A 16,322-nucleotide genomic window follows, 5' to 3' on the forward strand; every position below is an offset into this window, starting at 1 on the left:
GTGCTATGATGGGGTCTAAAACCAGACTGAAGCATTTCGTATACATTGTTTGTCTTCAGGAAGGCAGTGAGTTGCTGCGCAACCGCTTTTTCTAAAAATTTTGAGAGGAATGGAAGATTCGATATAGGCCGATAGTTTTTCATATTTTCTGGGTCAACGTTTGGCTTTTTCAAGAGAGGCCTTACTACTTCTTTTAGTGAGTTTGGTACACCTCTCTCCCTCTCTCTCTCTCTCTCAATTCAATTCAAGTCAAGGGGCTTTATTGGCATTGTAAACATGTGATAATAAACAATCAAATAAATGAACAGTAAACATTAGACTCACAAACGTTCCAAAAGAATAAAGACATTTGTCTACATACAGTGTTGTAACGATGTGCAAATAAATTACAAAAGGGAAAATAAATAAACGTAAATATGGGTTGTATTTACAATGGTGTTTGTTCTTCACTGGTTGCCCTTTTCTTGTGGTAACAGATCACAAATCTTGCTGCTGTGATGGCACACTGTGGTATTTCACCCAATAGATATGTGTAAGGGATTTCTTCCATTGACGGACAGGCGGACCAAAGCGCAGCGTGGTTATTTTGACTCATGTTTTAATAAATTACTTCACATTAACAAACTAACAAAAACAAGAAATGTGAAAACCCAAAACAGCCCTATCTGGTGCAAAACACAGAGACAGGAACAATCACCCACAAACACACAGTGACACCCAGGCTACCTAAGTATGATTCTCAATCAGAGACAACTAATGACACCTGCCTCTGATTGAGAACCATACTAGGCCGAAACATAGAAATACCCAAATCATAGAAAAACAAACATAGACTGCCCACCCAACTCACGCCCTGACCATACTAAATAATGACAAAACAAAGGAAATAAAGGTCAGAACGTGACAATATGAGAGTTTATCAAAATTGGATTTGTTTTCAAATTCTCTGTGGGTCTGTGTAATCTGAGGGAAATACAGTGCCTTGCAAAAGTATTCATCCCCCTTGGTGTTTTTGCTATTTCGGTGCATTACAACCTGTAATTTAAATCGATTTTTATTTGGATTTCATGTAACGGAATACACAAAATAGTCCAAATTGGTGAAGTGAAATGAAAAACATTACTTGCGTGCATACAGTGAGGGAAAAAAGTATTTGATCCCCTGCTGATTTTGTACGTTTGCCCACTGACAAAGAAATTATCAGTCTATAATTTTAATGGTAGGTTTATTTGAACAGTGAGAGACAGAATAACACGGAACCCAAACCGGCTGCGCACGTGCGCTATCGTGCATACATTTATTTTGCCCCCCCCCACACTAAACGCGATCACGACAGTCAGGTTAAAATATCAAAACAAACTCTGAACCAATTACATTAATTTGGGGACAGGTCGAAAAGCATTAAACATGTATGGTAATTTAGCTAGTTAGCTTACACTTGCTAGCTAACGTTAATTTGTCCTATATAGCTAGCTTGCTGTTGCTAGCTAATTTGTCCTGGGATATAAACATTGAGTTGTTATTTTACCTGAAATGTACAAGGACCTCTACTCCGACAATTAATCCACACATAAAACGGCCAACTGAATCGTTTCCAGTCATCTCTCCTCCTTCCAGGCTTTTTCATCGTTTAATTTATATGGTGATCGCATCTAAACTTTCATTGTATTACCACGACTACCGGCAAAACAGTTCGTCTTTCAATCACCCACGTGGGTATAATCAATGAGGAGATGGCACGCGGGTACCTGCTTCTATAAACCAATGAGGAGATGGGAGAGGCAGGACTTGCAGCGCGATCTGCGTCAGAAGTAGGACTGAGTTCTATTTTAGCCCTTGGCATCGCAGATGCTCGTTGGCGCGTGCGAGCAGTGTGGGTGCAATAATTGAATAACATGGATTTCTAAATGTATTTTACGACGGTCGCGCACGCGACGTGTCCGGTCTGGTCAGCATGTAACAACAACAAAAATCCAGAAAAACGTATGTCAAAAATGTTATAAATTGATTTGCATTTTAATAAGGAAAATAAGTATTTGAACCCGTCTCAATCAAAAAGATTTCTGGCTCCCAGGTATCTTTTATACATGTAACGAGCTGAGATTAGGAGCACACTCTTAAAGGGAGTCCTCCTAATCTCAGTTTGTTACCTGTATAAAAGACACCTGTCCACAGAAGCAACAAATCAATCAGATTCCAAACTCTCCACTATGGCCAAGACCAAAGAGCTCTCCAAGGATGTCAGGGACAAGATTGTAGACCCACACAAGGCTGGAATGGGCTACAAGACCATCGCCAAGCAGCTTGGTGAGAAGGTGACAACAGTTGGTGTGATTATTCGCAAATGGAAGAAACACAAAAGAACTGTCAATCTCCCCGGCCTGGGGCTCCATGCTAGATCTCACCTCGTGGAGTTGCAATGATCATGAGAACGGTGAGGAATCAGCCCAGAACTACACGGGAGGATCTTGACAATGATCTCAAGGCAGCTGGGACCATAGTCACCAAGAATACATTTGGTAACACACTACGCCGTGAAGGACTGAAATCCTGCAGCGCCCGCAAGGTCCCCTGCTCAAGAAAGCACATATACATGCCCGTCTGAAGTTTGCCAATGAACGTGCTTCTACACCTGCATTGCTTGCTGTTTGGGGTTCTAGGCTGGGTTTCTGTACAGCACTTTGAGATATCAGCTGATGTACGAAGGGCAAAATAAATACATTTGATTTGATTTGATTTGAACATCTGAATGATTCAGAGGACAACTGGGTGAAAGTGTTGTGGTCAGATGAGACCAAAATGGAGCTCTTTGGCATCAACTCAACTCGCGTGTTTGGAGGAGGAGGAATGCTGCCTATGACCCCAAGAACACCATCCCCACTGTCAAACATGGAGGTGGAAACATTATGCTTTAGGGGTGTTTTTCTGCTAAGGGGACAGGACAACTTCACCGCATCAATGGGAAGATGGACGGGGCCATGTACCGTCAAATCTTGGGTGAGAACCTCCTTCCCTCAGCCAGGGCATTGAAAATGGGTCATGGAGGGGTATTCCAGCATGACAATGACCCAAAACACACGGCCAAGGCAACAAAGGAGTGGCTCACGAAGAAGCACATTAAGATCCTGGAGTGGCCTAGCCAGTCTCCAGACCTTACTTAATCCCATAGAAAATCTGTGGAGGGAGCTGAAGATTCAAGTTGCCAAATGTTAGCCTCAAAACCTTAATGACTTGGAGAAGATCTGCAAAGAGGAGTGGGACAAAATCACTCCTGAGATGTGTGCAAATTTGGTGGCCAACTACAAGAAACGTCTGACCTCTGTGATTGCCAACAAGGGTTTTGCCACCAAGTACTAAGTCATGTTTTGCAGAGGGGTCAAATACTTATCTCTCATTAAAATGCAAATCACTTTACAGCATTTTTGGCATGCGTTTTTCTGGATTTTTTTGTTGTTATTCTGTCTCTCACTGTTCAAATAAACCCACCATTAAAATTATAGACTGATAATTTCTTTGTCAGTGGGCAAACGTTCAAAATCAGCAGGGGATCAAATACATTTTTCCCTCACTGTATGTATTCAACCCTTTGCCATAAAGCCCCTAAATAAGATCTGGTACAACCAATTACATTCAGAAGTCACATAATTAGTTAAATAAAGTCCATCTGTGTGCAATCTAAGTGGCACATGATCTGTCACATGATCTCAGTATATATACACTTGTTCTGAAAGACCCCCAGGGTCTGCAACATCACTAAGCAAGGGGCACCACCAAGCAAGCGGCACTATGAAGACCAAGGAGCTCTCCAAACAGGCCAGGGACAAAGTTGTGGAGAAGTACAGATCAGGGATGGGTTATAAAAAATATCAGAAACTTTGAACATCCCACAGAGCACCATTAAAACCATTATTAGAAAATGGAAAGAATATGCATCACAACAAACCTGCAAAGAGAGGGCCGCCCACCAAAACTCACAGACCAGGCAAGGAGGGCATTAATCAGAGGCAACAAAGGGACCAAAGATAACCCTGAATGAGCTGCAAAGCTCCACAGCGGAGAAAGGAGTATCTGTCCATAGGACCACATTAAGCCGTACACTCCACAGAGCTGGGCTTTACCCGAAGAGTGGCCAGAAAAAAGCAATTTCTTAAAGAAAATATAAGCAAAAGGCAATTGGAATTCTCCCCAAACATATGGAAGAAGGTATTCTGGTCAAATGAGACTAAAATTGAGCTTTTTGGCCATCAAGGAAAATGCTATGTCTGGCACAAACCCAACACCTCTCATCACCCCGAGAACAACATCCCCACAGTGAAGCATGGTGTCACGAACATCGTCAGGGAAATGACCGGACCAAGGTGCAGCGTGGTGAGCGTACATCTCTTTTTGCTTGATAATGTCGCCAACAAAAACAAACGTGATGCTTACTAGGGCTATACAGGCCACTAACAAAGTCAACTACCCACAACTAAGGAGGCAAAACAGGCTGCTTAAGTATGATTCCCAATCAGAGACAATGATTGATAGCTGTCCCTGATTGAGAAACATACCCGGCCAAAACATAGAAACAGAAAACATAGAAATAAAGAAACTAGAATGCTCACCCTAGTCACACCCTGGCCTAACCAAATTCGAGAATAAAAGCCTCTCTATGGCCAGGGCGTGACACATGGTGGTGGCAGCATCATGCTGTGGGGATATTTTTCAACAGCAGGGACTGGGAAACTGGTCAGAATTGAAGGAATGATGGATGGCTCTAAATACAGGGAAATTCTTACAGAGATTTGAGACTGGGACGGAGGTTCACCTTCCAGCAGGACAATGACCCTAAGCATACTGCTAAAGCAACAGTCGAGTGGTTTAAGGGGAAACATTTAAATGTCTTGGAATGGCCTAGTCAAAGCCCATACCTCAATCCAATTGAAAATCTGTGATTCAGATTGTTGTACACCAGCGGAACCCATCCAACTTGAAGGATCTGGAGCAGTTTTGCCTTGAAGAATGGGCAAAAATCCAAGAGACTTGCAGCTGTAATTGCTGCAAAAGAAGGTGCCTCTGCACAGCATTGACTTGGGGGGGATCATCAGCAAATAGTAGACATTTGACTTCAGATTCTAGTAGGGTGAGGCCGGGTGTTGCAGACAGTTTTAGTGCCCTTGCCAATTCGTTGATGTATATGTTGAAGAGGGTGGGGCTAAAGCTGCATCCCTGTCTCACCTCATGGCCGTGTGGATAGAAAGGTGTGTGTTTTTTGCTAATTTTAACCACACACTTGTTGTTTGTGTATTTTGTAATGTTGTATGTTTTTCCCCTAACACAACTTTCCAACAATTTTTATAGCAGACCCTCATGCCAAATTGAGTCAAAAGCTTTTTTGAAATCAACAAAGCATGAGAAGACTGCCTTTGTTTTGGTTTGTTTGTTTGTCAATTATGGTGTGCAGGGTGAATACGTGGTCTGTCTTAAGGTAATTTGGTAAAAAGCCAATTTGACATTTGCTCAGTTACATTGTTTTCGCTGAGGAAATGTATGAGTCTGCTGTTAATGATAATGCAGAGGATTTACCCAAGGTTGATGTTGACTTATATCTCAAAGTAGTTATTGGGGTCAAATTTGTCCCCAATTTTGTGGATTGGGTTGATCAGTACTTGGTTCCAAATATTGGGGAAGATGCCAGAGTGGGTTAAATGGGTTGGATTCTATGGATTCTTCCATTACATTGAGCTGATTTCTGACGTGCTGTTCCTTCTTTTTCCGTAGTGTATTTCTGTAATGTTTTCGTGATTGACCATATTGAAGGTGTAGGCTCAGGTTTTCTGGGTCTCCATGTTTTTGGTTGGATAGGTTTCTCAATTTCTGTCTTAGGTTTTTGCATTCTTCATCAAACCATTTGTCATTGTTGTTAATTATCTTAGGTTGTCTGCTTGACATTTTTTTATTTGATAGGGACACTGATATACTGTTTAGATTTTCATCTGTCAAGTTTACACCTTCACTATTACAGTAAAACCTTTTGTCCAGGAAGTTGTCTAAAAGGGATTGAATTTGTTGTTGCCTCATTGTTTTATGGTAGGTTTCTGCACTGCTTTCCTTCCATCTATAGTATTTGTTGATATCATTCAGTTCCTTTGGCTTTGATGCCTCATGATTGAGGATTGCTCTGTTCAAGTAGACTGGGATTTTGCTGTGATCTGTTAGGGATGTCAGTGGGCTGACTGTGAACTCGCTGAGAGACTCTGGGTTGAGGTCAGTGATAAGTAGTCTACAGTACTACTGCCAAGAGATGAGTTATAGGTGTACCTACCGTAGGAGTCCCCTCTAAATCTACCATTGTCTATATACATGCCCAGCGTGTGACAGAGCTGCAAGAGTTGTGACCCGTTTTTGTTTGTTTTGTTGTCATAGTTGTGTCTTGATGGGTATATGGCGGAGGGATTGGTGTCACCTCAAGGTAGGTGTTTGTCCCCCTGTGTGCTGAGGGTGTCAGGCTCTTGTCCAGTTCTAGCATTTAGGTCGCCACAGACTAGTACATGTCCCTGGGCCTGTAAATGGTTGATTTCCCCCTCCAGGATGGAGAAGCTGTCTTCATTAAAGTATGGGGATTCTAGTGGAAGGATATAGGAGGACATTTTTCTCTGTTCAAAATGTTCCTTTGGTGGATGGGACTACCAGCTCTCTGTAACCAAGAGGGCAACCAGTGGATCCATCTCCTCTATACCATGTTTCTTGAGGATGACAATGTCTGTATTTCTAATTTCTTTGGTGAAGTCCAGGTTCCTGCATTTTAGGCCAAAAGCAGATGACCTCAGGCCTGGGATATTCCAGGATATTGAAGGCTTTGGGTTCCATAAAGTGTCCAAAGTTGTTAGTCGTGTGGTTTTGCCTCAGACCAGTAAGTGTGAGCAGAGCCTTCTGAGCATCTGGTACATGCCATTGACTTGGGCTAGTGCAAGAATGGGGGGTTCAAATCAAATCAAATTTGATTTGTTACATACACATGGTTAGCAGATGTTAATGCGAGTGTAGCGAAATGCTTGTGCTTCTAGTTCCAACAATGCAGTAATAACCACGAGTAATCTAACCGAACAATTCCCCAACTACTACCTTATACACACAAGTGTAAAGGGATAAAGAATATGTACATAAAGATATATGAATGAGTGATGGTACAGAACGGCATAGGCAAGATGCAGTAGATGGTATTGAGTACAGTATATACATATGAGATGAGTAATGTAGGGTATGTAAACATAAAAGTGGCATAGTTTAAAGTGGCTAGTGATACATGTATGACATAAAGATGGCAAGATGCAGTAGATGATATAGAGTACAGTATATACAGTGCCTTGCGAAAGTATTCGGCCCTCTTGAACTTTGCGACCTTTTGCCACATTTCAGGCTTCAAACATAAAGATATAAAACTGTATTTTTTTGTGAAGAATCAACAACAAGTGGGACACAATCATGAAGTGGAACGACATTTATTGGATATTTCAAACTTTTTTAACAAAACCAAAACTGAAAAATTGGGCGTGCAAAATTATTCAGCCCCTTTACTTTCAGTGCAGCAAACTCTCTCCAGAAGTTCAGTGAGGATCTCTGAATGATCCAATGTTGACCTAAATGACTAATGATGATAAATACAATCTACCTGTGTGTAATCAAGTCTCCGTATAAATGCACCTGCACTGTGGTAGTCTCAGAGGTCCGTTAAAAGCGCAGAGAGCATCATGAAGAACAAGGAACACACCAGGCAGGTCCGAGATACTGTTGTGAAGAAGTTTAAAGCCGGATTTGGATACAAAAATATTTCCCAAGCTTTAAACATCCCAAGGAGCACTGTGCAAGTGATAATATTGAAATGGAAGGAGTATCAGACCACTGCAAATCTACCAAGACCTGGCCGTCCCTCTAAACTTTCAGCTCATACAAGGAGAAGACTGATCAGAGATGCAGCCAAGAGGCCCATGATCACTCTGGATGAACTGCAGAGATCTACAGCTGAGGTGGGAGACTCTGTCCATAGGACAACAATCAGTCGTATATTGCACAAATCTGGCCTTTATGGAAGAGTGGCAAGAAGAAAGCCATTTCTTAAAGATATCCATAAAAAGTGTTGTTTAAAGTTTGCCACAAGCCACCTGGGAGACACACCAAACATGTGGAAGAAGGTGCTCTGGTCAGATGAAACCAAAATTGAACTTTTTGGCAACAATGCAAAACGTTATGTTTGGCGTAAAAGCAAAACAGCTGAACACACCATCCCCACTGTCAAACATGGTGGTGGCAGCATCATGGTTTGGGCCTGCTTTTCTTCAGCAGGGACAGTGAAGATGGTTAAAATTGATGGGAAGATGGATGGAGCCAAATACAGGACCATTCTGGAAGAAAACCTGATGGAGTCTGCAAAAGACCTGAGACTGGGACGGAGATTTGTCTTCCAACAAGACAATGATCCAAAACATAAAGCAAAATCTACAATGGAATGGTTCAAAAATAAACATATCCAGGTGTTAGAATGGCCAAGTCAAAGTCCAGACCTGAATCCAATCAAGAATCTGTAGAAAGAACTGAAAACTGCTGTTCACAAATGCTCTCCATCCAACCTCACTGAGCTCGAGCTGTTTTGCAAGGAGGAATGGGAAAAAATTTCAGTCTCTCGATGTGCAAAACTGATAGAGACATACCCCAAGCGACTTACAGCTGTAATCGCAGCAAAAGGTGGCGCTACAAAGTATTAACATAAGGGGGCTGAATAATTTTGCACGACCAATTTTTCAGTTTTTGATTTGTTAAAAAAGTTTGAAATATCCAATAAATGTCATTTCACTTCATGATTGTGTCCCACTTGTTGTTGATTCTTCACAAAAAAATACAGTTTTATATCTTTATGTTTGAAGCCTGAAATGTGGCAAAAGGTCGCAAAGTTCAAGGGGGCCGAATACTTTCGCAAGGCACTGTACATATACATATGAGATGAGTAATGTAGGGTTTGTAAACATTATATTATGTGCCATTGTTTGAAGTGGCTAGTGATACATTTTTTACTTCAATTTCCCTTATTAAAATGGCTGGAGTTGAGTCAGTGTGTTGGCAGCAGCCACTCAATGTTAGCGGTGGCTGATGGCCTTGAGATAGAAGCTGTTTTTCAGAGTTGGGCCTGTTTGCCTGCTCACAGCCTGGGCATATGTGTGTATTTCATGTTGCGGCACTCTTTCTTTCCTTCTCTCTCCCTCTTTCCATATCCCACTGCCTCCTCTAACCTCTTCCCTCTCTTCCCTCTTCAGGTTTATCCTCATGGGGTGGTGGGTGGTGGGATGGCTCAGGACTGGGGGACCTAGATGATACACCACCCACTGGTGAGCCGTCATCCTCCACTGGTGAGCCGTCGTCCTCCGCTGGTGAGCCGTCGTCCTCCGCTGGTGAGCCGTCGTCCTCCACTGATGAGCCGTCGTCCTCCGCTGATGAGCCGTCGTCCACCCCTGGTGAGCCGTCGTCCTCCCCCGGTGAGCCGTCGTCCTCCCCCGGTGAGCCGTCGTCCTCCCCCGGTGAGCCGTCGTCCTCCCCCGGTGAGCCGTCGTCCTCCGCTGGTGAGCCGTCGTCCTCCCCTGGTGAGCCGTCGTCCTCCGCTGGTGAGCCGTCGTCCTCCCCTGGTGAGCCGTCGTCCTCCCCTGGTGAGCCGTCGTCCTCCCCTGGTGAGCCGTCGTCCTCCCCTGGTGAGCCGTCGTCCTCCCCTGGTGTGCCGTCGTCCTCCCCTGGTGTGCCGTCATCCTCCGCTGTTGTGCCGTCGTCCTCTCCTGGTGTGCCGTCGTCCTCCCCTGGTGTGCCGTCGTCCTCTCCTGGTGTGCCGTCGTCCTCCCCTGGTGTGCCGTCATCCTCCCCTGGTGTGCCGTCTTCCTCCCCTGGTGTGTCGTCATCCTCCCCTGGTGTGCCGTCATCCTCCGCTGTTGTGCCGTCGTCCTCCCCTGGTGTGCCGTCGTCCTCCGCTGGTGAGCCATCAGCCTCCCCAGCCCTGCTCACCTCTACCCCGGCCACAGAGAACCAGTCCTCTGCCTCCACCTCCACCACTGGAGGGTGGGAGGCTATCCCAGACACATGGGTCCAAGTGACCCCATCAACAGGTGTGACCTCACCCCAGCCGGGTTATAGGAGAATGGAAGAGGTTACCACTAGTACCACTAGAGCAGATAGCATAGCCACCGCTGTGAGCGGGAGAGCGATGGTGAAAGAGGAGGAAGGGAGTTCCCTGGGGGCATCCGACGAGGCCAGAGGGGAGATCCAGTTTACCGGTATCCCCGTTGGAACAACCAAACCCAAACTCAGGGTCCCTCCATCCAACAACAGAACCATGAGGAAGAACCAGTCACGAGCCAGTGGCAGCACAACCCAACCCGCAGTCAGCAGCTCCACAGCTGGATCAGACAACAGAGACTCTTCCCCTCCATCCAGACAAGGTGCTGGAGCTCCAGCCCCTCCACCCTCAGCCTCAGTCAGCCAGGGCAGCTCCAGGGTGGCATCTCCGTCCATATCCTGGGTCCCCACGGAGAGAGCTGGAGAGTGGGGTGGCGAGGGGCCGGAGAGAGAGCCCCCGGAGGTGCCCTCCGAACCACCAGTGGAGGAGGAGACAGCCTTGTCTCACTCACTCGACTCTGGGTTGCCTAGCAACATGGACGAGGAAGGTGGCAGAGGTGCCGGATTCAACCAAAGCAACGGAACTCTGGACTCCGCTGGTAAGTCCTGTCTGTCTGTCAGTTAATAAATAAATCAAACAAATGTAATTTAATTTTTAATCCAAAGATTTGCACACCAAGCTGAACAAAACACTAGCATCATATTCTTAGTTTCTCTCCATCAGGGCCTCAGTCACGGTGATCACTGTACAATCCCCACGGTTGTTTCCTCGGTGCTGTTATTCAATGTGTTTTTCAATTCCGAGATTATAGCGTGTTGCCTTCCGACCTACAGAACTCCTCATTCCAGACCCATTCTGTATGTACTCCCACTAGGGAATAGGAAGGTGGTCATGCTTCCGTAGATAGTCCTCTGATTAAGCGCCTGATTCAGTCTCTCTCTCTCCAGAGCTGTTTCTCACCTGATAGTGAATGGGGCTTGTAGCTGGTGCACCATATTTCCTGCTTCCTCTTAGGCATTCCTGCATCACACATTCCTGTGGTGATTTATTTTGCTCTTGGAAACAGTTGATGTTGTCAACATGTTGTAGATATGTTGTATATTCATCAGAGGCTGAGATGTGATGCATATATGTAGAACCAAAAGATCGTGGCTAACAACAGTAAATCGTTTTGACAGAGACGTCAGAGAAAAGCATATCATTGATAGCACATGTTATGTGGTGTTGTTCATTGAGATGATAGCCTCTGGAGGGAAAGCGAGCAGTGTGCCATTTTACCGTCCTGTATTAGCTTCTTGTTTCCATCCCTCACATTAGCAGCCCTGGTACACAAACATAAACAATGCATAGAGGAGCTCATGGAAGACTGGGTCTCACTAATAGGAGAGTGGTGGTCTCTCTGTCTCTCTCTGTCTCTCTGTCTCTCTGTCTCTCTCTCTCTCTGTCTCTCTGTCTCTCTGTCTCTCTCTCTCTCTCTCTCTCTCTCTCTCTCTCTCTCTCTCTCAGTTCCATTCAAGGGGCTTTATAGGCATAGGAAACATATGTTTACATTGCCAACGCAAGTGAAATTAATAAACAAAAGTGAAATAAACAAAAAGTGAACAGTAAATATTACACTCACAAGTTCCAAAATAATAGAGACATTTCCAATGTCCTATCATGTCTATAGACCGTGTTGTAACGATATGCAAATAGTTAAAGTAAAAAGGGGGAAAAAATAAACATAAATATAGGTTGTATTTACAATGGTGTTTGTTCTTCACTGGTTGATCTTTTCTTGTGGCAACTCATCACAAATCTTGCACACAGTGGTGGCACGCTGTGGTATTTTACCCAATAGATATGGGAGATCATCAAAATTGGATTTGTTTTCGAATTCTTTGTGGGTCTGTGTAATCTGAGAAAAATATGTGTCTCTAATATGGTCATACATTTGTCAGGAGGTTAGGAAGTGCAGCTCAGTTTCCACCTCATTTTGTGGGCAGTGGACACATAGCCTGTCTTCTCTCAAGAGCCAGGTCTGCCTATGGCGTCCTCTCTCAATAGCAAGGCTGTACATAGTCTCTCCCTCCCTACCCTCTCTCTCTCTCTCTCTCTCTCTTTCTCTCTCACTCTCTCTCTCCCTCCATCTCTCTCTCTCACTCTGTTCTGTCAAAGTTGAGTGGTGGCCAGTGTTTGTGTTTTTCTTGACTGGATCAGAGTGGACCTCATCAGGCTACGTAATCAAAGAGGGGCTTCAGGGTCTCTCTCTCTCTTTTAAATAAATTGTAACGATCGTCGTTGGTGGAAGAAGGAGAGGACCAAGGTGCAGCATGATACGTGTAATTACACTGAACACTAGAACAAAAATAACAAAACGGAACAAACGAAACAGTCCTGTCTGGTACAGAGACAGAAAACAACTACCCACAACTCAAGGGCGAAAACAGGCTGCCTAAGTATGGTTCTCAATCAGAGACAATGCTTGACAGCTGCCTCTGATTGGGAACCATACCAGGCCAAACACATAGAAAAACAAACATAGAACAAAACATAGAATGCCCACCCCAACTCACGACCCTGACCAACCTAAAATAGAGACATAAAAAAAGGAACTAAGGTCAGGACGTGACATAAATGCTTTATTGGCATGAATGGATGGTTGCCAAAGCAATGTATATGAAGTATTACATACATTAACAATATGTTTGAGCAACAATAATAAAATATATCAACAAAATAAAATAAAAACAGCAACAATTAATCAATTATGGGTGTATGACATTGTGGGAGTTATTGTCTCTCTAATATTATGACAGACCAGGACATAGCCTGCAGCAAGATCTACTGTCTCTCTAATATTATGACAGACCAGGACATAGCCTGCAGCAAGATCTACTATCTCTCTCTAATATTATGACAGACCAGGACATAACCTGCAGCAAGATCTACTGTCACTCTAATATTATGACAGACCAGGACATAGCCTGCAGCAAGATCTACTGTCTCTCTAATATTATGACAGACCAGGACATACATAGCCTGCAGCAATATCTACTATCTCTCTCTAATATTATGACAGACCAGGACATAGCCTGCAGCAAGATCTACTGTCTCTATGTTTTTTCCCCTAACAAAATGCATATTATCTCCTCTCTCTTTCTCTCATGCTCCCTTCTCTCTCTCTCTCCCTCTCTCACCTCTTCCTTTCTCTCTTTCTCTCACGCTCCCTGTCTCTCTGCCTCTCCCTCTCTCTCTCACAAATCCTATCACATCCTCTTTTTATCTCTCTCACAACCTCACACATAGTCTCTTTCTCTCTTCTTCTCAACCTCTTCCCCTCTCTCTCACTCAACCTTTCACCTCCTCCCTTTCTATCTCTCTATAACGACACAGGATGAGACCCAGATGCAGACAGGAGGCAGATGGTTAGAGTCTCAGAGATTTATTATATACATGGGGTAGGCAAATGGCAGGTCCAGGACAGGCGGAGATCAGTAATAATAATAAGAGTCAGGCAGGCGTAGAACAGCCGGCAGACTCAGGGTCAGGGCAAGCAAAAACAGGTCGGAACTGGGAAGACTAGAACACAAACTAGAAAGAAGGAAAAACATGGAAAAACACACTGGGACGACTTGACGAGACAAGACAAACTGGCAACAGACAGACAGAAAACGCAGGTACAAGTACACAGGCGATACTGGGGAAATATGAGACACCTGATGGGAGGTGGAGACAAGCACAAGACAGGTGAAACAGATCAGGGCTCACTCTCTTTGTCACGCTCTCACCCTCCCTCTATCCGTTGTTCTCCATTTCTCCACCCCTCTCCTTCTCTTATTGTAGTTTACACTATTAATTTACAGCATAATGTTTCAAAAGGCGGAATGAGCAGGAGTTGCATAAACAGCTGTTCTTGGTCTGTTGGTGTGTTGCTCTGATGGTGTGTTGCTCTGTTGCTCTGTTGATGTGATGGTGTGTTGGTGTGATGGTCTGATGGTGTGTTAGTCTGTTGCTCTGATGGTGTGTTGCTCTGTTGATGTGATGGTGTGTTGGTCTGATGGTGTGTTGGTCTGTTGCTCTGATGGTGTGTTGGTCTGATGGTGTGTTGGTCTTATGGTGTGATGGTCTGTTGCTCTGTTGCTCTGATGGTGTGATGGTCTCTTGGTCTGATGGTGTGTTGGTGTGATGTCTGATGGTGTGTTGGTGTGATTTTTTTTGATTTGTTATTTTACCTTTATTTAACTAGGCAAGTCAGTTAAGAACAAATTCTTATTTTCAATGACGGCCTAGGAACAGTGGGTTAACTGCCTGTTCAGGGGCAGAACGACAGATTTGTACCTTGTCAGCTCGGGGGTTTGAACTTGCAACCTTCCGGTTACTAGACCAACGCTCTAACCACTAGGCTACCCTGCCGCCCCACACTGGGGGGTGGTCTGATGGTCTGATGATCTGATGGTGTGATGGTCTGATGGTGTAATGCTCTGTTGGTCTGTTGGTCTGATGGTGTGATTGTGTATTGGTCTGATGGTCTGTTGGTGTGATGGTGTGTTGGATTGTTGGATTGTTGGTCTGTTGGTGTGTTGGTGTGATGGTCTTTTGGTGTGATGGTGTGTTGGTGTGATGCTCTGTTGCTCTGTTGGTCTGTTGGTCTGATGGTGTGATTGTGTATTGGTCTGATGGTCTGTTGGTCTGATGGTGTGTTGGTCTGATGGTCTGTTGGTCTGATGGTGTGTTGGTCTGATGGTCTGTTGGTCTGATGGTGTGTTGGTGTGTTGGTCTATTAATGTGATGGCGTGATGGTGCATAGGTCCAGGTGCAGGGTGAAGGGAGCCTGTCAGCTCATTCACTGGCCACACACACACACAGACACACACACACAGACACACAGACATACACACACACACACACACACACACACACACACTTTATTGGTACTCTGGCTATGATAAAGGCTCCCAAAAGTGGGGGTCAATTGCTACGAAAGACAGAAAGACATTTATAAACCAAAGCATAACACAGGAGCCGGACAGAGAAGAAAGCAATGACTTTGTTAATAGGCCACAAATACAGTATAATATCAGAGATTCTAATTTAGCCAATTATTATGTCATACTGTGGTGGTGTGTTTTGTTCTACTCCTGTTACATGATGATTATTGTGAGGATGTCAGACAGTCAGAGATGTCTGCTGTGTGGAAGACAGAATGAGCCTGCGGGACAATCATAGCCTGGGAATGGATTTTTATCCTTGTGAATGCTGGGTAAACTCTCTCTCTCACACACACACACACACACACACACACACACACACACACACGATTGTGCTGTGTCTCCATCTTCAATTGTTCCTTCCGATATATCATGATTATGTCATATCATAATTAATATCAGCAGTTTAATAAGTGCTGAGAGAAACGAGGTATTTAACCTCAGACATAATGAGGTAAGATGAAAATGGATTGCCTATATCCACTGCAGATCCAGCCTGGGATCCTTTTCCAACTGGTAACCATGACAACAGAGACCAGCAGGAAGGGGATGGCTGGTTGAAGTTTGGTTCTGGGGATAGTTGTCCTTTAGAAGAAACATGAAAATGGTGTCCCAGTGTGTTTGGTTGCCTGTCCTTAGTGTCCTGGTCCCAGTGTGTTTGGTTGCCTGTCCTTAGTGTCCTGGTCCCAGTGTGTTTGGTTGCCTGTCCTTAGTGTCCTGGTCCCAGTGTGTTTGGTTGCCTGTCCTTAGTGTCCTGGTCCCAGTGTGGTTGGTTGCCTGTCCTTAGTGTCCTGGTCCCAGTGTGTTTGGTTGCCTGTCCTTAGTGTCCTGGTCCCAGTGTGGTTGGTTGCCTGTCCTTAGTGTCCTGGTCCCAGTGTGGTTGGTTGCCTGTCCTTAGTGTCCTGGTCCCAGTGTGGTTGGTTGCCTGTCCTTAGTGTCCTGGTCCCAGTGTGTTTGGTTGCCTGTCCTTAGTGTCCTGGTCCCAGTGTGTTTGGTTGCCTGTCCTTAGTGTCCTGGTCCCAGTGTGTTTGGTTGCCTGTCCTTAGTGTCCTGGTCCCAGTGTGTTTGGTTGCCTGTCCTTAGTGTCCTGGTCCCAGTGTGTTTGGTTGCCTGTCCTTGGTGTCCTGGTCCCAGTGTGTTTGGTTGCCTGTCCTTAGTGTCCTGATCCCAGTGTGGTTGGTTGCCTGTCCTTAGTGTCCTGGTCCCAGTGTGGTTGGTTG

At 44.8% G+C, this 16,322-nt stretch overlaps 1 protein-coding gene across 1 annotated transcript in view; it reads left to right on the forward strand.

Annotated features, from left to right (window-relative positions):
* LOC139387404 (neurocan core protein-like) overlaps positions 1–16,322 on the forward strand; it is a 129,100-nt gene that overhangs the window by 92,216 nt on the left and 20,562 nt on the right. The window contains exon 13 of the mRNA XM_071133557.1: positions 9,288–10,730. Coding sequence (XP_070989658.1) covers positions 9,288–10,730 — 1,443 coding nt within the window. The remainder of the gene's footprint in view (positions 1–9,287; positions 10,731–16,322) is intronic.

The sequence above is a fragment of the Oncorhynchus clarkii genome, chromosome 28 (genome assembly GCF_045791955.1).
Source record: "Oncorhynchus clarkii lewisi isolate Uvic-CL-2024 chromosome 28, UVic_Ocla_1.0, whole genome shotgun sequence".
Taxonomy (NCBI): Eukaryota; Metazoa; Chordata; class Actinopteri; order Salmoniformes; family Salmonidae; genus Oncorhynchus; species Oncorhynchus clarkii.